Genomic DNA, 13,496 nt, shown 5'->3' on the forward strand with positions numbered 1-13,496 from the left:
ATATAACGACATAAAGTATAGGTTTTCGTGTCTGGGCTGTTACTTTCCCTTGTATAGACAGATAATAAAATAACTTGCCACATCTGTTTGACATACCAAGATGACGTGTCGGGTGCAAGACCCGTGTCCCTACCTCTAAGGTCAAGGTCACACTTAGGTGTTTATTCACAATGGAATGCTGCATATAAGGACACAGGGTATAGGTTATCGTGTCCGGGCTGTAACTTTCCCTTGTATGGACAGAATTTAAAATAACTTGCCACATGTGTTCGACATACCATGACGACGTGTCGCGTGCAAGAACCGTGTCCCTACCTCTAAGGTCAAGGTCACACTTAGTTGTTAATTCACAATGGAGTGCTGCATATAAGGATACAGAGTGTTGGTTGTTATGTCCGGGCTGTATCTTTTTCTTGTACGGACAGATTTGAAAATAACTTGCCACATGTTTTCGACACGTGTCACGTGCAAGACCCGTGTCCCTACCTCTAAGGTGAAAGATACACTTAGTGTTTATTCACAATGGAATGCTGAATATAAGGACATAAGAATGTAGGTTGTCAAGTATGGGTGGTATTTTTTATGTTCTGAGGCAATTTAAAATAACTTGCCATATGTATTTGTTTGATCTTTAACTTTTCATGTACTGACCTTGTTCATAGGTCAATGTCACATTCGGGGGCATTCGTTACATACTATGACAGCTCTTGTTAAGACTTAATATTGAGTTGTTACAGGTATATGCTTCCATAGTTTTTCACCATCATCAGAATTGTAAATTTGGCTACAAATCTTGTTTTTGTATATATATAGTTGTCGAAGATTTATAACAATTGCCTTATTAAGCACTAATTCCCCCAAAGTTGAACTTTGGTAGAATAGTACTTATGACTTATATGTATATAGTTCGAAAGAATCACATATGAAAAAGTTAAAAGCACTTGTTTCTTTCTGCTATTTTTCCTTGTGGCTCAATAGCATGTTTTTTTCTTGTGCATAAAAAGAGTTCCTTGTGTGTACATTCAGGCAGTTCTTTTGTGGACCCCGACATTGATACCTATGGTAAGCCGGGAAAACCCCACGTGTATCGTGCAGCATTGTTCTATTGAAACACAATGACTTGACTTTATATTGGCTTAATATGTTTATTTTAGCTTATATTTCTACAATATATGTCAGAATTTCAGATTAGAATAGCCATTTTTAAGATTATGTATAAAACTGTAGGTTTACTGATCAAGTTTGTATATTAAATCATTGGTTTACTAAATAAGGCTCAATTAATTCTTAAAAAGAGTGAGAATGGTCTAGTTCATAGGTTAATTATCCACCTCTTTCTCATGTGTTTGTGGGTTCGATCCCCTAACGGTGTATTTCTCATGACCTGGCAAACGGACACAGAAACGGAATCAAGAGTAATTTATATAAACTTTCAGCTTACCTTAAAGGCAAGCTGAAATAGATTAGAATAAACTTTTACTTACTAAACAAAAGCTCTAACTAAACAAAACTTATGATAAATTTATTGTGAAATGTGGATTTTGAAGTTGATCAGAAAGAAATTGGTATTATACATGTACGTTCTTGGGCATCAAGCTTATTTTTTACAGTAGATCGCTAGTCCTGAGAGTGAATGGCTTATATTCAGAGTGGTCCTTACTGGGCAAGCGCCTCATTCTGGAGACTTTAATGTTATTTTGCAATAACAAGCATGAATTTTAGACTAAATTAGTATGGGTTCCTATAACATATTTCCATAAAAAAGGAAAAGCATACTTACCTTAACCAAAGTAGTTGCTAAGCAACACCGTGGGATATTTTAATCAAAGAGTTCTATTATTTGGACACTTAATGAATAAATATTTTCAAAATTGCCCGCACCAAACACCACAAATATGTTTTTGATAGTTAACAAACATGAACACAATCTAACCTGTTCTCCGCTTGACTTGTGGATTCATTCATTAGCAGGAAGGATTCAAATGTCTTTCTCTGACTAAAATCATATGTAGATCAATGCATTTTGGTATATTTTTAATTTTTTAACATGAACTTTGTATGAAAGATTACATTTTATTTACTCCAATTATTTATGGACTGTCCAGAATTAAGCACTTGCCCAGTAGGCTTGATGTATAGGACACCATTTAGTGCACTGTTAAGGCCTATGAAATATGGTGAATGTTGGAATGTTTAGAAGAATGTTTGCATTATTAGTTAAACCTGTTTTGAATTTTATGTTATTTTAAGTGTATTTGTCAAAGCATTAAATGTCTGCCATTTTTATTTTTTGATGCAAGTTATGTTTATGAAAGCTTTATCAATTGTGTTTTAGCTGTTAAAAGTTTCATCTTTATGAAGGAAAAATCAACATGACATAGGTGATCCAAATGGTTAAATCCAATTTTTATCTTAAGTATACTTTTACATTCTTTTAGGATAAAAAAGTGATCATGCTCATTCTCAGAAGATTTCTCTTCGAGATTTCAGATCAGCCCTGAAGGTGCAAAACTTCAATTAAATAATAGGTACACAGCCAAAAGATACTCTAAAAAAATGTAAATTTTCTTTTTATCAATTTCAGGATCACGGCAGACGTTTTTTGCGTCCCAAGTGATGCGCTACGCTGACCTGTATGCAGCATCATTCCTTAACCTCTTACACTACCCGTTTTCCTATGTGTTCAGAGCTCCTGCAATGCTGGTGAGATTGGGTTGAAAATGTCTGGTTTCATAGCATTTGTATTATCAGCAGTGGCTGCAGTGTCATTGTCATCTCATTGTGAAGAAGCTTAAATATTGGTCGAACCTTTAAAATTATTAAAGAATCTAGCTAGTGATAAATGTCTTTCAATCATTATCGAATTGGAGAAAGTGTTAATAAGAACTATGTGTTGTTAATACTTGTCAAGTCTCACAATTTTTGCAATGAAATCACGGTCTCACACTGAATATGTTATTTCTCACGCATTTCAATTAAACAAATTCACAAAAATAAATACTATGGTTTTATGAATAAATCGGAAAAAAGCATTGGTTCGTGTATAAGTTGTGTCTGACCTAATATTAGCCACCGGAAACAGTGTAAGTATATCATATGATAACACATAATAATCCTTGCCCGGTGTCAATGGAAACATAATGGCGTCAGTGCTTACTTAATGAAATTTTTTTAATTTTTTATTGAAACTGTCCCGAAACCCACAAGAATATTTTCTCACAACTATGGAAGCATGGCAGTCGTTGAAGGATTATATTGTTTAGGTGTTGGCATCATCCATGTCATCTTCGTCATAATTCCATTTGCATTCTCAAACTTAAGAATTTGATGTCTAATCTTTACTAAACGTGGTAACATTGTGTCTTGGCGTTACATCTTGTTCATACAATAACACGTTACTTGACTTTTCTTACCCAGATGCCGCATGAGTCTACTGTTGGCCATGAGGATGTTTTGCCTCCCCACCATGAGATTATTGCCTCTCGCTCGCGTCTCAAGAACGAGGATGGAACCCCACTCCTGTCTCCTACTGTCACACCAAAACGCTTTCCCCTGGAACGAGCTGAAACTCTGGGGGATAATGTGCGCAGGTAGGTCGTAAGACAGTTACTGCTATCGGTAGGTTTAAGGCCTACTTTTTTTGTAAAAGTTATCAATCTGCTCTTTAGTTGTATACAATACTTATCCACACCACCCCCTCATGGTTAGTGATTTAAATATAGATAACTTAGGATGTGATACAATCTGCAAAACCCAGGCCATAGGTGAAATTGATAAAAAAAAAAGCTAGAAATCACTTCTTTCTTTTCAACACTCTCCCAGTGTGACAGTGATTTTATCTTTTACTTAAACAAAAAGGCAGTAAAATTAGATCCAATGTCACATATAAAAAATAAGCATGTTGAAGGAACATGCTTCTGTGACACACCATTTTCAACTGTGGCCTGCTTTCTCGAAAATTGCCCAAATTTTGTTCAAGAACTGCATGTATGTATTTTCACTCTGTTTTGAAATTGTTAATATTTTTTTTCTTCAGGATTTGAAATACTATAGAATGAGACTGACAAGTTGTTTTTGAAAATATGAAATGACCACATCTTAGAAAAAAAGCTTTATAGAAACATTAGTTACTTTCAATATCCATACCAAGTGTTTACTAGTCTAATGCACACTCTTTACTTTATTTGTCATTATCAAATATTAGTTGTGTTTAACCCTGATTACCTCCCTTTATCTCAGGTTTGCAGACACACCCCGACAGTTCACTCAAATCCAAGACGAAGAAGGGGACAGTGACAATTCTAAGGATAGCGATAAGGAGCTCACACCACCTAATGAGGATGAAGAAGTTGCAGGTGAAGTGAATGGAGAGGTGGTGAATACAGCTTAGAGGCTGCAGGTGCTGTACAGATGCAGGTGTGTTAGCAGATGCCCACAGATTACAGGTGTCATGTGCACAAACACAAAGCTGTCACGTTTATAAGATGAAAGACTGTTGAAGACTTTTGGTATCGGAATTCAAGGCTGCTTACTCATGTATTCAAGGTTATTTGTATTTGGTGAAGGGATGAAAAAAGTTGCCGACTTATTGTCTTTCATACATTTGGTTGTTTTAATAAGTACATGAACATTGACATCGCTTAAAGAGTAAAAAGGTTTGTTAGTTGATTCACATATTTGGATGGTAATTTTGCTGCTTGTTCATACATTTCATTGATGACCAGAGAGTATTTTGTTTCTGCTGATACCATGTACAGCTGTATATAATTCTATTTATAGAAAAAAATATATGTTTCAATGTTGGAATAGTACCATCACATGTAGTAAAGATTTTTGCTTTGTTTATGTTCCAATATATGGTTATTTGATGGAATTGACTTAAAGTTTTGACTTAAGTTTGATCTGACTAAATGATGTGAGTATAGTTGTTTGCTTAGATTGACTTAATTATAGGACTTAAGTTGTTTGCTTTAATTCACTTAAATGTTGGACTAATGTTGTTTGCTTTTATTCACTTAAAGGTGGGACTTCAGTTGTTTGCTTTTATTCACTTAAAGGTGAGACTTAAGTTGTTTGCTTTAATTCACTTAAAGGTGGGACTTAAGTTATTTGGTTTTATTCACTTAAAGGTGGGACTTAAGTTGTTTGCTTTGATTCACTTAATGATAGGACTTAAGTTGTTTGCTTTAATTCACTTAAAGATGGGACTTAAGTTGTTTGCTTTTATTCACTTAAAGATGGGACTTAAGTTGTTCACTTAAATATGGGACTTAAGTTGTTTGCTTTAATTCACTTAAATATGAGACTTAAGTTGTTTGCTTTAATTCACTTAAAGATGGGACTTAAGTTGTTTGCTTAAATTCACTTAAAGATGGGACTTAAGTTGTTCACTTAAATATGGGAATTAAGTTGTTTGCTTTAATTCGCTTAAATATGGGACTTAAGTTGTTTGCTTTAATTCACTTAATGATGGGACTTCAGTTGTTTGCTTAAATTCACTTAAAAGTGGGACTTAAGTTGTTTGCTCAGACAACTAGATAGGTATGCACAAAACACTGTGCGCGTAACTGTTATTGTTGACCACTGCCAAAGAACAAAGAACCGACCATGAACCCTGAGATCACTCATGTATACATGTTTATTCCACAAATATACCTTGATTTTATTGAAGTCAAAAATATATTTACATATTTTTGTCTCTTGTCTCCATGGTAACAAATCTTGTCTCCACGGTAACAAATCTTGTCTCCACGGTAACAAATCTCATCTTAAGTTAAATATCAAATGATAATAACGAATGACTGCTTTTTTAAATCAATAGTATTGTGTAGTTATAATATCTTTTCTGACAAAAATAGTTGTATTTATCAGTTCAAACATAGTATAATTGATTTGCCAGCAGAAACACTGATACTATGTTTTAAAAAAATTACTTTGTTTAAGTTTGGACGTAAAGTCATGATATTAGGATATTTTGTTGTACGTATGTTGATAAGAATGATGACCTTAATGATATTTCACACTGTCTGGAATCACATAAATGCCACACTTGTGTTTGATGGATAAATTGTTCTCGATAGATGTTTTCAAATCTGTAAATTAGTTTCATAGTTTTCAATGATTGGAAACGTATCATCGTCAATAGTCATTGAAATAAGAGTTCTATACATATCACGAGAGAGATAAAGAAAGTAGCATTACTGATAAAGTTATTGTTTGATTAGTGCAATTTTCTTTACATCAGCTTTATCACTTAGGAATTCATTTTTAAAAGATTGACAAGATCGCTGGAAATGCCAGAGTGATTAAAAAAAACTGACATAAAAAAGAATCATAGTTTTTATTTCCTTTTCTCTCATAATTTGAGTGTGTAACCGGGATATTTGCTGACTAATTGTGGATACAAATATGGACATATGTCAACAATAAAACATACGAGACACTTAAGTATTTACAATTGCGTAGCTTCCGCTGACAAGCGGAAAGGCCTGGCCTTGCACACAATTTTGTTTTTTCTTTTTTTCCTGTACAGAAAAGAACAAAAATTACCCACAAATCAGAACCTTTTGTAAATTCTCTCTGTAAATTTTCCCCTGACCCTTGTAGTTTTGTGCCTACACATCAAAAATGGTCCACCTACGGCCATAACCGAATTACTTTACATGTTCACATGTTACATTTATTACATAAAAACATTTTGGGACATTGATGGTGTTTGATATTGAGGGAATTTGTTACTGACTGAAGTTATTTGTTATGTGTATTCATTATATTTTTACAGCATATTTGTTGAAAAATGTTCTTGATTACTTATTATTCATTTTAAACTGAGAACCTGTGGCTTATAGCTAGTTTCATTTCATGCATTTAATTTTTAGAAATTTTGCATGTTTTTCATAGATCTAGTGCAATTCATTTTATTAAGTTGCTAAATCTTATAAACTCTAGGTATTGTTATGGCATCGGTGTTGTTGGCGCAGTGTCTGTGTCATCTTAGTGCAAATACATAAACCTCGGCTATATGTAAAATACCATTCAAACTATTTAAATGAAACTTGGTATACATGTTTCCAGAGACAATACGCACATTTGTATCAAGGCCCATAACTCTGGCTTTATCAATGGTTGAGTTATGCCCCTCTTTAGAGTGAAAAATATCAACAGACTAGTGTTTAACTCCATGATTCTCTTGATTTTTATTCAGGTATTTTTTTTTAAAAATTAATCTTGCCTGTTGCTGGTAACTGTCTCTACTCTGAAATGCAAGTACATATATTAATTTATTATGTCATGTCCAGAGGAAACATTATTATAAACCTCAAACAAGCAATATTTTGTATTTCATTTAGATCTTATTACAGTATAATTGTGAATAAATTGTTTTATCCACTTTTTGTTACATACAGGTTATGTTTTGTAGTAGTGATTTTAAATGTGTCCATTAATTCCAATATAAAAATTTCACTATGTTTATCATTCCGGTGAACCTTTTCAGCTAAAATCATAAATAATAGTCATATAGCTGTAATCGACTCACAAAAACCCTTTAATCCAAATCATTTTATAGCATCTTTTGTTGTAATAATTTTTTGTTATGAAATTCAAGCAGTAAGGAGGTGAAAACCCCATAAAAAAATTAAAAAAAATTATCTTAGTATAACTGCGCACACTTAAAAATGTTTGTAATTGAATGTTAAACAAGCTGTTGATTAATTATTGCCAGATTTAAAATGTCATGAAGCCTATGTTGATTTTACAAAACATGACTTAGGTGCCATTGTTCAGACTGATTTACCTTGATAACACTAACTACTCACTGTACGGTGTGTTCATAAAAAAATGTATGTATTATTTTGTTGTCGAAAGCCTATTTTATCTATTCTATGTTTTATTGAGGACTCTTATGTATTATCTATTCAACCAGATGTCTACAAAAGACACAATCCCGTCATAACTTTTGTTCTTTTATCTGTTTTCTTTTTCATATATGTTTTATATATGTTCAATTTGTTTAGAATATAGGTCGCTGTATTGATAAAAAATTATATGTGTGTTTATAACATTACTGTCAACTTTGAAGGGATTTATACTGGTAGAGTGATTAATAGCATTATTTTTTTTTGATTTTCTGTATTATTTGATAGTTTTTATCAGTTTATTTCTTATTTGGATTGTTTTATCACTATATTTTATCAACAATTGTGTTCCAGCAAAACTGCACATTTGTCTTATTTCATTTCTATATACCCTCATATAATTTGTTGTAATTTTCCCTGTATATTTATGATAAATATTGAATAAATGGTTTTACAAGAGATATAAGAAAATGGAGTTAAAGACAAAACATCTTTTCCCGAAAGTGAAGAGTTTCTTTTCTTTTCATTGTAAATAATAGGCTATTTTACTTTATTTTCTTAATATTTATTTTTTCTTTCTTATGATTTTTAAAAGACAAAAAATTCAGATATAGCGATAGCTTTGGTGTTGACATAGTAAAACCTAAACATAATTTACCTACTTTATTACCTAGGAACATATCTAAGAAACTGTTTGAGATAATCAAACTTGGTACATACGATGCAAGAGACAATGTACAACAAGGCCCATAACTCTGGATTTGATCATTGCTAGCTTATACCAAGTTTTGGTAAGCATTGGTTGTCGCTTCGCAGCCCTATGTTAATGTGCTTCAGTCAGTATAATTGTAAAGTCAGTTCCATTAGCATACATGCCATATTTCTGAGAGGCTTCCCAGGGGATTTCGGTCTGAATTCCAGGGAATTTTGATATTACACCAGGGGATTTTTATGCGGCGAAAATTTGCGCAATATCTGCATTTATAATATAACAATAAAAACAGAAATACACTCAATTTACAATAATTTTTGGACTAAGTCATCATGGTCCTTCATGGAATTTCACACTCATAATATTATTGATGCTTTCCACTGTCAACCATAAGCAAGTTTTTTTTGTTTTTTTAAATTCCAGGGGATATGGATCCCCCGGCGGGGGACCAGGGGATAGGTCGAAATTCTGGGGGATTTTTTCCCCCGCCGGGGGGATATGGTATGTATGCATTAGCCTAACTTTGGATAGATACTTTAATAAGATCATTAAGGGATATGTAATATAAATAGTGTAGTCATATAATTTAGACTTATGTTATTTAAGCACTTTAGTCAGATAATTTCACATTAGGCAATATAAATAGTTTAGTCAGACCATTTAGCGTTACGTTATATAGATTCTTTAGTCAGATTAATCAGTGAGTTGCAATATTCAATACCAAAGAAAGTTCTCCATTTGGCATTATAACATTTGATTTTTTTCATTTTTTGTCATCATTTTAATTTTGTAACACAACTCAACAAAGAGGTTTGGTTCCTTTGTCATGACACATACTTGTCAGAGAATTCCATGTTTGTCTCGGCTTTTGTTAACGTGTACAGTAACACATTTTAGCTGGAGTGTATTAACATTATTGAACATGTATTTTCTCCATTTTGCGGATATGAATGCAGTTGGGCTGGTCAAAGTATGGAGTCGGACTCCACACAATTTAACCAGTCCAACTGTGCTCATACCCCAAAAATGACATCAATCACACAATTTATTCCTTAAATGGTTCGATTTTTTATAATTTGAATATTTTTCATGTCAACTAGGATAACTTGTAGAACAGTTCAACCATTGAAGAGAGTTTGTTATTAAAACACAGGGGCCCATTTCGATAAGATATCTAAGTCATAAAGTTAACGCTGCCTAAGGATGCTAAGGAAAACTGTAAAGTTACAGGCAAAATCTATGGGATAAAAATTATAATGTTCTTTTGATATTTTTTGGGGTTTCGAGGTTTCGCATGGAAATTAACAATCTGAAGCTGTACAATTAACATTCTGAAGCTGTACAATCTTGAGAGAAACTGGGCCCTGGACCCCTGAATCTCTAGAATAATCATTAATACCTCTAATAAAGGATCAAGGTATTATCACTATTTTTTATTTTGATATGAATAGTTAAAGAAGTTCTGTGACTTTAAAGGAAAATGTTGAAAATGAATCATGATACAGCTGTGTTAAAATATGATAGCTCTTCTGAAGCCATCATGCTTCATATATTTTGTGAAATTAGTGTCAACATTTTGCTTGCAAGGTAAACATACAGTATACATACATGAAGGTTTAAATGCTGCTAATATTGGATTTTTTTAATTAGGGACCTCTTTTATGAATGATTGTTTTTCAAATAGGTATTTCCTAGTAGAAACATGATTTATTTTAAATATATTGGTCATATTAGAAACAGCTAATTTGAATTCCCTAATACATGGCTATACTTTAAATTTGGGTTTATATCTTAAAGGTGCACAAATTAGGTTGATGCAAAAAAATGTTTTTCAATTTAAATGCATTATCGTCGTTATCTCAATTGACTTAAATGGTTAAAACAAAACAAAAAGCGTAAGATTTAGGTACCGATAAAAGATATTAGTAAAATAGGTTGATTAAAAACTTTAGACAAAAAAAAAAATCATTTTACAGCAAGAAAATTAATTAAGTACAACTCATTGTTCTTTGACCAATCACCCAAGTATGTTTTTGCTTTAGAATTTGTTTTAAGTACAATTTTTTTTTTTTATGAACACATTTATGAGAAGACATTTTTAAAACAGTAATCACATAAACAATTTTAAATAACTTTTGATGTTATATGGAAAATCCGTTTAGATTGAGATTTTTTGAACACTGTCAAAGATCTGCTTATTTATAAACGTTTTAATTGAATTTGTGAAGTATTAAGATAGTGTTGTGCATGTGTACAAGTGTTTTCATTGTAAAAAGTATCATTGCTATGTGATATCTCTTATTGTGTATCTACATAATGGTGTATTTATTTTTACTGGAATAATGTATTCTTACACTGTAATATACTTTAATAAATTGTAACAATGATTCCCTTGTACTACTTAGTATTCAAAGTCATTCCTTCTCCAACTGATCACAGCCATTCATTTGAGCTCTTATACTGACCATCATTCAGAAACATTTTGACCGTGACGAAAAAACTGCCAACTTTCCATGTAGTTATTAATTGGTTTTATTAAGTGGGTCATTAGAAGCTCACACTTACGCAAAGACTAGTATAGAGGCATTTCGAGCTCAGCACTAAGAATGTTACGATTTATATTTCTTATTCTAAACAAGAAGTTTTTAAGAACACCAAGAATAAACACTAACTACAAAAAAGGGTTTTTAACGCCCGCTCATATTATACTTTACCTGCGACGAATTCGTCCAGTATGTTGTCCCGCTCAATAACAGAAGAAGCCTTGTTCTAATCATCACCAAATTTGGTCAGATTGCCTATGGGAATCTTGGACAAGTTTGATAACCAGCCATATTGCTTTAGTCAGTGAAGGGTTAATGCCCTTTAATTATAGATTTTACCTAAAAATCGGTCTTGTCCGATTAATTATTGTATAATTCTCTGTCCAATCAACACTCAATTTGGCAGAATGTGTATGGGAATGATATTTTGCCAAAATAATAAAATAATTTTTAGACAAGTTTTTTAACCAGCTATATTGCTTCAGTCGCTCAAGGGGAATCGCCCTTTATTATATGAATTACCTAAAATCGGCTTTGTCTAATCAATTACTATATGAAGTTTGAAGTCAGTACCTTAAAAACGTGTGGAATTATGGAGAGAATTAAAGAAAATAATATTTCATAACCAAAGGGCAGCAACTCAAAAATACTTTTCACAAAATAGAGTTTGTTTTGGACAACACTTCTCCAGACACAGTCAATATGAAGATTGAAGCCAATACCTCAAAAACATATGTAAGGTTGTCCGGTTAGCGCAGTGGTTAGCGCACTTGCTTCCCACCAATGCGACCCGGGTTCGATTTTGGCCTGGGCGTATGTGAGTTTGGTCAGTGGTCACCAGGGCTTGGAAAAGTGGGTTTTCTCCAGGTACTTTTGTTTCCCCCACAACACAAGACCACGCTCTCGAGCAATATCTTGCCAACGAGAGTGACTTAGTATAAGCTATCATAGCTTTCTTCACAATCGTTTAAACTAAACATATGAGGTTACTAGTTATGGAAAAAAGTAGACTGCTCCCAATATCCCAGGACGGACAGACATACGGTCGGAACAATGTGTTTACTGTATAGCTCATTCCACCAAATGGCGTGGTAATGAATACTAATTTAGCGCGTGTGACATTTTTGCTAGACATGGGAAAGTCAGAAACATTATTTAAACATATTTTCTACTTTTTATAATATCCGCGAACTTATGTAACGCTTTTGGAACAAATGAGCCCATATTGCAAAATAATCCTGATTTGTCCACAACAACCGAACGGAAATGTCACATGTGAGATTTACTCAGTTTTAAAGACACAAGATACAAAATACTAAATACAAGATACAAAATACAAGATACAAAATACAAGATTCTTTATTAAAGTCGAGTATATGATAACAAGAAACAATAGCTCAATAAGCTATTTTCCGAAAATGAAATATTTGTATACATACACCAAGCATTCATAAAAGAAGCACATATTCCGATGCGGTTTAATATCTCTACACAGTGATTTGAATATTGTAATCCATTCTTGGAAGTTTCATGTAATATAGACTTCAACGAAGAAAATGTTTGTAAAAGGCATTTAGCTATCAGTAGTTTACGTTACGTCGGTCCATAAGTTGCAAGAGGCAATGTGCATATTGCAAAGCCCAGGTAATACTACCTATATAAATATAAAGGTTTGTGGAGAAAGCCAAAGGCTTAAAGGTATCCATTTCCTTCTTTGACTGGTATTGCCATCTATACATTAAACATGAGTCTTATATACACTGACAAAAGTTTGAAAAGAAAACGAGTCACTGAAACAAAATAACACTTAACAATACAAACGTGTTATTGCGTAATCCATGTTTTTAAACAGCCATGGTCCATGTTTATTAACGGCCAGAAAACAACAACAACAACAACAACAATAATAATTTTATATTTAGAAAATAATCAGCAAGATTCACTACCAATACTCAGATAGGAAAATTAAAATGAAATGATGATTTACAGTTTTGCCAGAACTCCAAGTTGGGGCAGTTCTTAAGTACAACATGTTTATGTGCATAGTCTCAAGTCTGAGCTCAAGCGCAAGACGCAAAATTTCATTTTTATTGTAAATTTTCTTCATGGCGAGTGTTGATGTGAAACTTGAATCGTAAATCTCGTAACCATAGTTCTTTGCGAAAAAGTCATGTAAATGAATTTTCTTCAGATTTTAAATATTTCATTTTCGGAGTCTGAGACTGTCTTTAGACTCTTCGTAAACCAAGGTGATATTACATGTACTTAAAGCTAGGTAGTTTAAGTTGATATTTTGTATTTCAACATATTAAAGTTATAGCGTAAAACAAAGAGCTCTTTATGTTATTAACATCAACATCATTTAACTAGTTATTAAAGAGAGAA

General features: G+C 32.8%; 1 protein-coding gene across 6 annotated transcripts in view; it reads left to right on the forward strand.

Annotated features, from left to right (window-relative positions):
• Positions 1-10,646, forward strand: part of LOC128210379 (cytosolic purine 5'-nucleotidase-like) — an 83,906-nt gene extending 73,260 nt beyond the window's left edge. For 4 of the 6 annotated variants that reach the window (XM_052914701.1, XM_052914702.1, XM_052914703.1 and 1 more), the window contains 4 exons: positions 1,027-1,062; positions 2,585-2,703; positions 3,418-3,590; positions 4,240-10,646. In XM_052914701.1, the coding sequence (XP_052770661.1) occupies positions 1,027-1,062; positions 2,585-2,703; positions 3,418-3,590; positions 4,240-4,390 (479 nt within the window). In that variant the 3' untranslated portion in view covers positions 4,391-10,646. The remainder of the gene's footprint in view (positions 1-1,026; positions 1,063-2,584; positions 2,704-3,417; positions 3,591-4,239) is intronic. The other 2 variants (XM_052914704.1, XM_052914706.1) reach the window with 1 other exon arrangement.
• The last annotated feature ends 2,850 nt before the right edge of the window (positions 10,647-13,496 follow it).

This window comes from Mya arenaria, chromosome 12 (assembly GCF_026914265.1).
Source record: "Mya arenaria isolate MELC-2E11 chromosome 12, ASM2691426v1".
In the NCBI taxonomy this organism is placed as follows: domain Eukaryota; kingdom Metazoa; phylum Mollusca; class Bivalvia; order Myida; family Myidae; genus Mya; species Mya arenaria.